Raw genomic sequence first — 13,581 nt, 5'->3', positions numbered from 1 at the left:
ATGCAGACTAAATGCATGCTTGTGACAAACATTTGGTACACTTCTTCATATGACAGTGGTACTAATTAAAGTATTTTATTTTATTTCATAATTATAATTTTTTAGAATTTTCATATAAAATATAATAAATAATTCAAAAATTTTAAATTATAAAATAATAATAATATTAAAAAAATAATATTTTAATAATATTATGTTCAACTCATCACTGTCCAAACGTTGTGCATGATACAAATGCCAACTAATGTGAACATGATACCAAGTAGAATTTATTTTATTTATTTCAAATACATATAATTAAATTAAAAAAATAGATATTTTGTGTTGAATCAACCTCTGCTTTTAACGTCAGATCATTACTTTAGCGAACAAGCAAACGGCCAAAGATCGTTGCCAGTCTGTGCACTAAACGCAGGCTAAAATTCCACCGTTTTGCTGGCTTGCAGCTTGAAATAAAAGTGGGCGGGCGGGACCTTCACTTTTCAAATCTCTCTCTCTCTCTCTCTCTGTGTGCATATTTTCTAAGATCCAATAGTCCACCCATCCTTTTTCCCTCTCCCCTATCAACGGCTTCCAGTTTCGAAAACCTAAGCGGCCTCGGAACAAGTATTCTATCCCTTTTTAGAATCCATGTTTATCATCAATGTTTTATTCGATGCCATTTATATATTTACAGCAAGATGGTTACCCAGTTATTTTGTTCGAATTCTCTCTGAATATTATTGGACTATATTTTTTCCTTTTTTTATTTTTATTTTGCTTAAAAAGAAATATCTGAAGAAAACTAGTTTCTTGCATTTAAATCTGGTTAAATGGTTGTCGATCATATCTGATACTGCTAAGCAATTGCTAGATTTGGAATATGGGCATCGAGAACTACCATGTAATCGAGCTTGTTGGGGAAGGTTCGTTTGGGAAGGTCTACAAGGGGAGGCGCAAGTACACGGGACAGGTATTTCCTTCATGTCAATACCATGTTCATTACTATCGCATAAATCTTCTTACTGATTATTGCTACTGGTATCAGACCGTCGCGATGAAGTTCATTATGAAGCATGGGAAAAGTGACAAGGATATTCACAATTTAAGACAGGAAATTGAGGTAATGGAGTCGTTTATTCAGAACTTTTTTGTTATCTCTTTGTACACTTCTTCGTTAAAGTGCGGAATTTGGTGGTCTAGCTTCCCCGCAATTAACGACGTGATAGTCTAGCATTATTTAAAAAAAACAAATTCGAATTTAGGATTGTTTATACTTTTCATTTTTTTTTTAAAAAAGACACTACATTCATTCACTTAACAATGAGTGCATCTCTGCCTGAACAATAGATCGAATACATACTGAAGATCGTTCCATGTCCACACTTAGACAAGATAGATTAAGAGCAAATTTTGCTGGCCTCCCTTCTCGTGTAAGCAACTTTGGAATCAGAAAACTTCTGTCTTAAGTCTTTTTTGCATCCTCAATCAACTGCTCATACCTACTGAGATTAATATTTGGATCATTTAAACCATTAACTACTTGTAATGACTCACCTTCAAATAGCAGTTTATCCCATCCTAGAACATGGCAGAAACGCATAGCTTCCACTGAACCTAGCGCCTCTGCTGCCACTGGTTCTAAGCAAAATGGTAATGGTTTTTCCAAGGTTGCTTGAACATTCCCCTTAAAGTCACGTACAATAACACCCACACCAATCCTGTTATTCCTAGAATCAATTGCCACATCTCAATTAGCCATATAGTAGTTTAATTTCATATCCCTTCATTTTACTTGGTTTTTTTTAACTGTTTTTCAACTGATTAAATGTTTCTCTCATTGCCTTGGACAGATTTTAAGAAAGTTGAAGCATGAAAATATCATTGAAATGCTCGACTCATTTGAAAGCGCACAAGAGTTTTGTGTTGTCACTGAGTTTGCTCAAGTAATTATATCCTTATTAATCTCTAAAAGCACGTAAATTTATTCTGTATGTTAATGCAACTGTTATGTAGCACACACTTGTCATGGAAGTCGTTCAGTTTCATGAATTGTTGATGACTTTTCTTGCAGGGTGAACTGTTTGAGATTCTGGAGGATGATAAGTGCCTTCCAGAAGAACAGGTTCAAGCAATTGCAAAGCAATTGGTACAGATTGACCCCCATTATTATTTTTTGATAAGTTAAGCTTTATTGACAAGCACAAAGGATTTTATCAAAGTACACAGGATTATACAGGATATCACCTAATAAGAAAAAGAGAAAAAGTAGTTGATAAACCAAGAAGACAAGAAGTAACCCCCTTTTTTATTGCATCTGACATAATTGATAGTTTTCTTTTCCAGTATTATAATTTACTATTATGTTCAATATGAGTATCTCTCCATTCTTTTAGAACTTTCTCCTGCTGAACTTACAGGTGAGGGCACTTCACTACTTACATTCAAACCGTATTATCCATCGGGACATGAAGCCACAAAATATTCTCATTGGTGCTGGGTCCGTGGTTAAGGTGGAGTGATATCAGTGCACGCTTAAATTCACGTATTCATTAAACTTATTAACTGAATGCTTAGAAGGTTTAGAATCTGTTTGAAATGTTCTCATACGGTCAATATTCTGAATCTACAGGACATTACCAGTTTAGAAGGAATATGTTACCATTCGGCCTGCATGTAATTAGTTTTGGGCTCTCCATTAACAAATCAGTTGTGGACACTGTTCTTTTTTTCCCCAATCCCATTACATTGGTTTTCTTTGGCTTTTGCATGATACATCATTATTGTTATCTGAACTGTATTTCTTGTAATATCTTAGTGTATTCAAAACCCACATGGTTTGTGTATAACATACAACAAAAAAATGGACTGATTAGCTGAACAATCTTTCCTTTTTTGTTGTCCATGCATCGGGTGGGATATTTCTATATCTATTTTATAGATTATTATTTCATTGGTTTTATCTCTTAAAAGTCTATTTCACTTGGATAGTTCTGATGGTTTGATCTCTGGATTTTAAGCGCTCACACCATTTCTTACCATACTATAATTGAGTTATGCTATATAATACACTCATGTTACCAGTATCCATTGTGCTAATGTGGCACTGCCCATTTACCAAAGGGTTGATGGGCTATGCCACATTAATATGGTAGGATGGAAGTAGGATGAAAGTGTGGTATGCAGTATTCTCCTACTCTAATAGTCACTAGTTTATATTTCAGATGGTGTCCTACTCTATATAAACTAGACATTTCTTATATCCCTTGTAATTGTTCATAACTGATAATATCCTGTTATTTATCTCAGCTTTGTGATTTTGGTTTTGCACGTGCAATGTCCACAAATACTGTTGTTTTACGATCCATAAAAGGTTTGTCCAATATTTTTACCTGCTGATCGCCTTTTTTTATTTTTTTAACTGTTCCTGAACTTCCTTGGGATGCCCTTGAAGAATTAGGCTACTCTCTTCTAAGTCAGTGCAACTTTTATCTATATTTTTCAGGCACTCCACTGTACATGGCTCCAGAATTGGTACGGGAACAACCATACAACCACTCGGCTGATTTATGGTCACTTGGAGTTATATTGTATGTAAAATTTCCCTGACTATATTTCATGTTTTTTTGTTGTACTAGTTAGATTTGACAGCAACTGCAAGTTCCTTGAATTCTTTTTCATTCAAACGGTAACTTAGTTGAAGAGGTTTTTTAACTTCAACTTATAAAAAAAAAGGAGATTTTTTGCTTTGCATTTTATTCTCTCTCTCTCTTTTTAATTGTTTACTTTTGACTCGTGCGGTTATTTTGAAATTTGAATGTGTATCCATACTTTCTCTGCCTTTCTTTTTTGTTGATATTCACCTTGAATTGAATGCTCTTTGTCATGCGCACAACAGGTATGAGTTATTTGTTGGCCAACCTCCATTTTACACAAATTCTGTATATGCACTTATCCGGCACATTGTTAAGGTACATTTGCTCAATCATCATACGAGCTTTGTTAGTTTAAACTTGTTATACAAGGTATACACTAATGTTAAATGCTACATTCCAGGATCCGGTTAAATATCCTGACAACATGAGCCTAAATTTCAAAAGCTTTTTGAAGGGTTTGCTTAATAAGGTTGGTTTATGGTTTATGGTTGAAGTCAAGGCATCCTTTTCATGACTAATTTTAACTTTAATTTACATGGCATCTAAGATGGCTTTCCAAATTATGAAAAACAGGTACCACAAAATCGACTAACTTGGCCTTCTCTCCTCGAACATCCATTTGTTAAAGAAACTTCAGATGAAGTGGATGCTAGGGTAATTATGCATTAAATTACATTTCCTTAATTTGGAAAATACAATTTTGGTTCCTTTTATTTGGTACATTGCAGCATTTTTATAATTTTCTCTCAAGTTCTTGGTTATTCATTTCTAGAATCTTTTATTATCTAGTATTCTTTTCCCAGGAAATGCGTGCTGCAACTGCTGCAGCAAGGGGATGTGATGCAGCATGGAGGGGTGAAGCTAACAATGTTCAAACATCACCGAGTTTAAATGTTTCCACTCCAGGGAGTAAGGCCTCCACTTTATTTATGATTCTTAAATATTTTGTTTTTTGTAAACCTTAGCATTGATTATTACAACATCATAGGTAAAAACAACTCTGCTGCTGCTTTTGAGAGCGATAATGGGCCAAATCTTGACAGTGATGTTCAATTAAGCAGTCCAAACTCGGTAACATGCAATCCTTCACCGCATGAGGAGTTCTCAGGGTTTCCAAGTCCTAATGATGTTAAACAGTCAGGTAAACAAAACTATGCATTCAATTGTTTTATGAATGATTCTAGGACAGAAATTCAGTATGATACTTGAAGGATCAGTACATGATTCTCTGCAATATTTGTCCTTCCAATTTGCTCCGTAACATGTGTTTTAAATTTGCTAGCTGATGGAAAATTTCAAATTCTTTGATATGAGGCCCTTTTGGTAAATATGGTCTTATTACGAAACTTTAATAAGAAAGTTGAAAATTAGCTTCGTTGTTAATTTATTTAACTTCTTATATTGTAGTCAACACTTTCATATGCTCATAATTTCTTTAGCAGCCAACTATTACATGCTAAGTGGTAATTTATTTAGGGTTGGATTTTTTAACAGTTAATTATTGAAAGTACCGAAGATATGATTGATATCTGTACCCTTCTGTACTTTTCTTGCTCATAGGTTTCTTATTGTTTTCCAATCTAGGCTGCATATGTAAATACTACAGGACTATGCTTTTCTTCTTACCACACAATATATGTCTTCATTTTTTTTATCAGTACAATATATGTGTCTTCTTTTACTTTACAACTTGCTTTAGGTAAATTAATTGGCAATACGTTATTTTACCAATGAGTATTGAGGGATTTTTTAGAAATTCACCATAACATTGTAAACAGAGAAGTTCCCTTCATATATGGTGTAATGGTTTTCTAGGTACCGTTGATATTGTGTTTTCTCATCTTTTGCTGTTTTTGTTATCTTTTGAGTCATATTGAGTTGTGTACTTCTAGGAAGAGAAGGGTTCCTTAAAAGGGCTTGGTACCTTTTAATTTGAGCAACACAATTGGTTGTTATCACTTGGTCAGCTCTGTAGGTTGGCTTTCTTGCACTCCCTTGTAGGCTCGCATTTACATGATATACATGCATTAGAAGTTTAGTGCTTGAAATTGAAGTTATCCAAATAAACTTATTTTTATATTTGACAAGACTTCCATTTTGCCCTGTGATTTAAGAAACTTACTAAAACATCCCCACAGTCACTTTCCTTTGTTTTGTGAAACTGAAATACACATATATTCGTGTTTATGCATGTGTTTGACAATTGAAAATAAAGGATGTCGATTGAAGCCCACTTTTCCATCTAGCTTTGGTTCTATTTTGATATGTTCATTATAAGAGTATTCCCAATAATTCTTTCTTACCTTGTAAAAGTTCTATAATATGGTCAACGTGTTTATTATCAACCTTCTTTAGGCTGCCAGACATTGGACAGATTGGAAAACAACTCCCGCACGGTCAAGGGTGCACAGATAATTGGTCAAGATAATGAAGCATTAGCACATGTTTTGCTACCTCTTAAAAGATGGTCTGGAGGATCTAAAAATTCTTGCAGGTAAAACTGGATTACTTGCACCCATGGCATTTGTTTAGTTCTGAATATCTAACCCTGATTTGTTGGTACCAAATATTGAGATTACAAAGTCCATAGTCGAGTGCTGTTCAATCTCCATGCTGAACTTCAATGCGAGACGCTTTCCTTTGTGAAAATATAGACATAAGTGATCAGAGGAGCATCCTTAGACATCACATATGTTATCCTTACCTCTTCTGCATTACTCTCTAAGGGACTGCATTTTGTTCTGGCATATAATTTGATATGAGCCTGTATATTTGCAAATAGTAAAGAACTAGCCAGAATAACGAAAAAAAGAAGTACCAAATGGAGGAGTATGGTTATGGTGATTGATGAGATGGAAGAATATCCCCATATTCATGGATGCTATGAAATGTTCAACTACCTCTATGACTGATTTCTCACTTCCTCACATCCTTGTATCATTTTGAATATTTTAAATAACTCTGTACAAGATTGAATTACTTATTAAAAAAAGCTACGAGGTATTGAAGTGCCCTTTCATTGTCAGTAATAACAGAGAGATGGGTAACAACAAGACTGGAGCATTTGATCTGAATAGTCCAACACTAGTGAGCATTAAATAACTTAATAAAAGACAGCACATAGGAGGATTTGTGCATTTAATGCTATAGTGTAAAAGAGTGGTATAACCTCATGTACAATTTAAAATTGACTTAAAGCTACTTGCTGGCATTTGGATCAGGTATTGCCATAACATAGACGCAAAAAGTGGTCTGCTTAGTTGTTTTGAAAAAGATGTTTTGGTGACCTTAAAAGGAAGGAGCATGATAACCTGGGAGTATGAAACTAGTATCTGGACTCTTAATAAAGCTCTCTATTACCTATCAAAAAAAAATGAAACTAGTATCTGGACCCGACTGGGTTTTCGGCCTCTTTCAAGATGCAATGTCATTATGTTCCTACATCTACCAAAGACTGAAAACTCTGCGTATGTTGGGATTTATCTCTTTGCTATGATGCTGCTCTATCAGATAACCATCGAGATTTTTAAGTTTAGTTGGTTATATAGTCTTTTGTATTCCTGTACTAGATGCCTGTGAGTATTGATAGCTTGTCAAACACATGCAGAGATCAAGATGCAGCTAGTTCCAATCAGTCGCTCAGAGTTCTTTCAAACCTAGTTGCAGCTGGTGCCATCCATTCTAATGGGCTATCTGATGATATAATACGTGAACTTCTTGTTTTCACTGGCATTACTGTTAGCTTGAAATCCTCTGAATATAATGACTTAATGGCAAAGGTATGTCTCTAGTAGGTTCATTTAGAAACTTCTGGCTTTTGATATCTAATATCATGATATTTCATACCTCATATGGCCATGATGTTTAGAGTCATGCTTTCTATGAAGAGAATTTGCTGCTGTTAGTTGGATCTTGGTATAGGGGTTGTTTGGAAGATGATAGTTTCATCTCATCTCATTTCCTTTCCAAACATCATTCAAACACACACACTTTCAATTCCAAATATTCAACTTTTCCATTTAATCTTTACCTAATCATTACAACTTTTCCAAACTTCCAAACACAAAAAATAATTCAACTTTTTCAAATCTCTAAACAAAAATAATATTCTAATAATCTTTTAACTTTATAATATTTTTATTCAACATTTCCTCTCTCATTTTCCAAAATCCCATAAAACATCATAACTCAAACCATTTTACTACTATTCATAGATTTCTCACCTCATCTCATTCCCCAAGCATCCCTATAGGCTAGAATTATACCCCAAATATATAGGCTTATCTTTCCTGGTCGTTTCACCTATAATCATATGTTCATAAAAAATAACAGTTGTTTGTTTAAAGCCAAACTTTCTGAAAAATCCAGGGAGGATACTTGCTTCTGTAATTATTACCGGCTGATGCAATTTCTTACTTCTGTAGAGTTTCTCGATCATCAAAATGCTACAAGATAATTCCGGGACTGGCATCGCAAGTTCATATTTCAGGCACTGGGTTGCATTATCTGAAATTTTTTCACAGGTCTAATTCTTTCTATCGTGATGTTCTCTTCCAACTGTTATGCACTTGCTTCATGATTTCTCATCTTGTTAGCTATGTAGGTTGCTGGCTGCAGTGAAGATTCATGTGGAAGAGTTCTCTATGAATCTATTGCTTGCATTACTGTCATGTTATTAAGAGTTGCTCAGGGTCTCAAGGCATCTCATTCAACTTCAGCTCCTGAGGTGGTTTCTGCTCTTGACGAAACACTGACAAGAATATTGGATCATGCTAAAACATCTGGCTTGGTGGATCATTTGTGTCTCTGCTTAGTGAATTCAGGCTCAAGTCTCATTTCGGGTTCTTCAAATATGTTGCGTGCTGCTTGCGAAGCATGTAGGGCTATTTGGTCACTTATAGATGCATTGGAAACCCTTGCAACGAAAGAGAAACCCCTTTTATTTCCACTGCATGCTTTGCGGTGTCATTCTTTAGTTCGACTTGACACTAGGGAGCATGATCGAAGCCCTTTGCTTGGCACAGAATCTGCAAAAATTGTTGATGTAGTGACAAGCGCATTTGTTACGTCAAAAGCAGTTCAGGTTGCTATTTACTATTGCCTTCATCAACGTCTCGAGGCTTCATTGTCTGCTGGCATTCAGGTGTTTATTTATTGTCCTCAATGTTTTCTATTTCTTCTGCATGCATTATATTCACATGAAAAACAGCCAGTTATGTGGCCTTTAATTATTTCAAATAACCGAAGACAACAATTAATTAAGAGTTTCCCTACCAATGCCTAATTATTTTCATATGCATCGTGCTTGTATAATCGTAGATCACATTTTGTATAAAATAATGTAATACCTTTTGCTGTTTCAGCTCTTGGCAAGGTGCTGCCTGTATAGTGGACTTGTTCCAGGTGTTCTATGTGGACTTCCCGCTTCCCTACCTGCAACTAGTGTTGTAAGTGGTGGAGGGGATGGCACTATTGTCTCGGAGATATTCTCTATATTGTCTTTCTGCATTTCATCTTTAAATAAAGATCTGCAAACGGGTGAAACAATCAACTTGAAATGTAAATTAACCAATCCTACTGCCCTGGTTCTTCATTCATGCCTCATCCTGGCAACTGTTGCGCAATGTTTGAAGTCAACCGGAAGGAATTCTGCACTATTTATGCTTACAACCGCTCCAAAGAAGCAGCTTTCTCGACTTTCAGTGCTTGCACATCATTTTTCTTCTGAGGATAGAGTGAACACTTCCTTTAAACCTCATAGTGCATCAGCTATGCTTGCTCTTGCATCCATTCTATCCCTTGAAGCCGGAGCATCTGTTGAATCTTCAGTCTCTGAAATAGCTGTGCCTTTGATTCCTCGAACTACCACACTTTGTGATCATCTCAAGATTTCATCTGCTAATGAAACTGAAGTCAATTTCAGTCACCCAAATGGTGCTCTCTCTTATTGGCATGGCCTTAGAGATGGGTGTGTTGGCTTGTTGGAGTCTCGACTCAAGTGGGGTGGACCGTTAGCCGTCCAGCAGTTGTGTGCAAGTGGTATCCCTTTGCTTCTTGTTGATTTGTTAGCCAACAACCCTTCCAATGCTACTCAAGGAATTGGCAACATAAAAGATCGAGTTGGGTTATCCCCTATTGGGGTTGTATGGACAGTTTCATCAATATGTCACTGCATTTCAGGCGGAGCTTTAACTTTTCGTCAGATCTTGGTTAGGAGTGAACACATCAAGCTTATCTCTGACTTAATATCTGATGTGCATCTCAAGCTTGTAAAGTGCTGGGGCGGGCCTGGCGGAGGGAAGGATGGACTCAGAGATATTATAAATGCAGTAGTAGATCTTTTGGCATTTCCTTTTGTTGCTGTACAGAATGGTCCTGGCTTGCCATCTGCCACTGCTTCTGTAAACAGTGGGTTCCTTCTCAACATGGGTTCACCAGGAGGGAAAATATGCATGGAAGACAAGGACATGGTGAAAGCAATCGAGGAAGACTTAGCAAAGTACATTAAGATCCTTCTGGAGGTTCGATACATTTTTCACTTGTTTTATATTTTTGTCATTGAGATAAATTTCGGAACATGCGGTTTAAATTATCTTGTGGGGTAAGCTAAAACTATGTTCCAGCATTGGATAAGATACATTTACGTCATGTTTACAACAAATGTATAACTTTTCAAATGATTATCTAACACCTGTATCTCGTTTTAGGAGGAAATATGTCTGATGTAGGTTCTAATTATGTAATTTGTGTTTCAGATATGTCTCTCATTCAATTGCTTCTGACATTTTCAGGTTGGAGTACCTATTCTTATCCTTCGATGCTTGGAACACGTGGAGTTTAAAGATTTGGGAAAGCCTGTTGCCTTTCTCGCAAAAATGATCGGCCATCGACCTCTAGCAGTTCAACTTGTGGGTAACGGCTTGTTGGATCCAAATAGGATGAGAATGCTGCTTGATAGGTCATGCCCGAGAGAAGTAACACTTGATGTTTTGATGATAATTTCTGATCTAGCTCGCATGGATAAGGTTGGTTTTGTTTCTTTTAAACGGTCCTTGTTGCATATGCAAATATCAAGGATTGACTTATCTTTTCTAATTTGCATCTTAATTTTGTTCCTGATTGGTGGATGCCACAATGATGTGCCATAGAGGGAAATTTAAGTTGTCTTATGAGGCGCGAATACTTCTAGAAGAGAGCTGTATCTAAATCTGATATGTAATTGTAAAAAATCTGATAATAGTCCCAACTTTTTTTTAACTAAAGTAAAATGAAATATAGGGAACGATCGTGACTGATGTTTTGATTAGAAAACTAATTCTCTCTTTAACTATGGAACTTATAATGATATAATTAAAAAGTGAAAGTATAATTGGAAAGTTATTTTATATAATGATATATTAATGTATCCTTTTCGCATCCTTGGCATATCAGCATTTTTTTTTTTTTATTGGCATTGGGTGTCCAAGATCAACATCCCGACTAATCTCGGGGGTGCACAAGCTTTCGGCAAGATGTTTTCCACAAGTGCATGTTGGATAATTTAAGGAGAATATCCCCCAGTTCGATGGCTCCTAGAAATTGTTTGCACCCAAGGGAATTTGAACCTTAGACTTGGGGGGAGCATACTCCCAAACTCAAGGCCTTTACCACTTGAGCCAACCCCTAGGGTTACATATAAGCATTCTTTGCATCATATTATTTTTATCACATTATCCTTTATTTTTCACCACCCAAATTATTTCCTCTTTGTTATTTACTAGTTTGGCATGCACTATGTGCTTGCTCCTTTCCACATATTAACATCCTCCCACTCATAGTTTCTCCATAAATGCAAGTTGTAGACAGTCTGATGGATATTTGTATGCAGAGAAAAGGTGGCCATGAGTTGGGAAGTCTTACAACATATGAAGCTACCTTGTTATCATTAGCATCTTAAATTAATACTTGCTCGGACGAAGTTGGGATAAAAGTGGAGGGGAACGCCAAACTAAGCTTTTGCTTTTTGTATACTAGGAATATGGATCCAAATTCTCTTGAAAATTAGTGGAGAAGATTGACCCTGGAAATTTCTCAGTTGAACTGTTATGACTCCCCCCCCCCTCTCTTGTTGTGTCTTTATATTATTTTTAAGAAGGATTAGTGTCTGTATTCATGCATTTGAATACAAAATTTAATACATATTCAATAAAACAATCCAAAATGATTAACTAACCTTCTTGCCTCTGGTTTATATTTTGTGATGTCTAGGGATTCTATGAATTCATCAACCGGGCTTCTGTGTTGGAGTCATTGAAGGATTTTCTTACACATGAAGATCCCAATGTACGTGCAAAGGCGTGCAGTGCTCTAGGCAACATGTGTCGGCATAGTTCCTACTTCTATAATTCACTAGTGAGTGGTGAATGATATATTGCTTCTGAATATGCTAAACATTGTGAAATATGTGTTCTTAAATTTTGAAAACCTTGAATGCAAAATTAATTCCTGTTCTGGATTGCTGAAGCTACATAACAGTTTTTAATTTTTTTATTGGATCGTTCATTTCCACATATACACTAGGAAGTATCAAACGAGGTTATATTAATTTGTGTTTTCTTACCAGCTTAAGTTATTATACAGGCAAGGCACCAAATTATTCGTCTCCTCATTGATCGGTGTGATGATCCAGACAAGCGGACTCGAAAATTTGCATGCTTTGCTGTAAGTTCTGATCCAAATCACTGACATTTCTTTACTTGAAAAATTGTTGCAGTTGAAGGTAACCATATCTTCATCATTATCTTATGAAGATGCTTCTGGCATAATCCATTCATTTGATTTCTATGAAAGAAAGCACGAAGGTAAGCCCGTATAGATATATAGCTCTTGATCTCATGCCTCTCTTGCAGATCGGAAATGCTGCCTACCATAATGATACACTTTATGAAGAACTTAAGAGATCCATTCCTCAGCTGGCAAACTTGCTGCTTGTGGCAGAGGAAGACAAGACTAAAGCAAATGCTGCAGGTGCACTAAGCAATCTTGTTCGCAACTCCAACAGGCTTTGTGAGGATATTATCTCTAAAGGAGCCATGCAGGTTTGTGGACATGCTGCATTCCCTCCTAAATGTTACCTTATGCGTGCAAGTTTCCAGCTATAGTTGGAATTTGAAGCAGTTGTGTCCCATTAAAATTTTCAAGTGTGAGGATCATCAAATGGTCTTCATAAATTATTTCTAATCCCTATGCTGACTTTCTACTTTCTTACATGGTCTGAATAATTAATTGATCCGCAGACCTTGATTTATGTCTCTTTTTGGTTATCAATTTTTACTGCTTGCATCATGACATGAATGGGTCATATGACACACCAAAGCATTTTTTCCTATTTATTACTATTGTAAAGACACTGCAATTTTGCCGTACTTCGAAAATATGGATTGTAATGTGAGTTGGTTTTCTTTTACAGGCCTTATTAAAGTTAGTAGCCGACTGTTCTGTAGTAGCTCTGAACCCAAGTAGAAAAGATGCCGTTAACGAGTCACCATTAAAAATAGCTCTTTTTTCATTGGCCAAGATGTGTTCACACCATCCATGCAGGCAGTTCCTCTGTTCATCTGAGTTGTTTCCAGTGATTGGAAAACTTCGACAATCCCCAGAATCAACAATTGCCCAGTATGCTTCTGTCATTATTAGCAAAGTCTCTGATGCTTGAGGCCTGGGAGCTTTGAATGTAAAGTACGCAATCACAGCGATTGCCAGTAATACTAGTATGGAACGGATTTGAAGAAAATTGTAAAGAAGCTAGCATGCCATGTACTTTGCTCTATAGTAGATGCTGCAAAGTAATTTTTGTATGTATTACCTGTGTACGGATCAATTATTCAATCTGAAAGCCATCTGGTTACAGTTTTCTTTGTTTTGGCAGGAGAAAATGGACTTAAAGAGTTGTCTGGACAAAATACTT

At 36.1% G+C, this 13,581-nt stretch overlaps 1 protein-coding gene across 1 annotated transcript; it reads left to right on the top strand.

Annotated features, from left to right (window-relative positions):
• The first annotated feature begins 443 nt into the window (after positions 1-443).
• Positions 444-13,528, top strand: LOC122279218 (serine/threonine-protein kinase TIO). Its single transcript, XM_043089666.1, has 23 exons — positions 444-606; positions 854-952; positions 1,028-1,102; positions 1,833-1,925; positions 2,054-2,128; positions 2,400-2,492; positions 3,289-3,352; positions 3,485-3,569; positions 3,878-3,950; positions 4,036-4,104; positions 4,209-4,289; positions 4,439-4,544; positions 4,624-4,776; positions 5,991-6,129; positions 7,243-7,414; positions 8,060-8,158; positions 8,239-8,778; positions 8,999-10,156; positions 10,427-10,660; positions 11,883-12,026; positions 12,255-12,335; positions 12,524-12,712; positions 13,084-13,528. The coding sequence occupies exons 2-23, from the start codon at positions 863-865 to the stop codon at positions 13,327-13,329; spliced, it is 4,059 nt and encodes a 1,352-aa protein (XP_042945600.1). The 5' UTR covers positions 444-606; positions 854-862; the 3' UTR covers positions 13,330-13,528.
• The last annotated feature ends 53 nt before the right edge of the window (positions 13,529-13,581 follow it).

The sequence above is a fragment of the Carya illinoinensis genome, chromosome 1 (assembly GCF_018687715.1).
Source record: "Carya illinoinensis cultivar Pawnee chromosome 1, C.illinoinensisPawnee_v1, whole genome shotgun sequence".
Classification (NCBI taxonomy): domain Eukaryota; kingdom Viridiplantae; phylum Streptophyta; class Magnoliopsida; order Fagales; family Juglandaceae; genus Carya; species Carya illinoinensis.
This window is presented reverse-complemented; position numbering and strand designations above follow the sequence as displayed.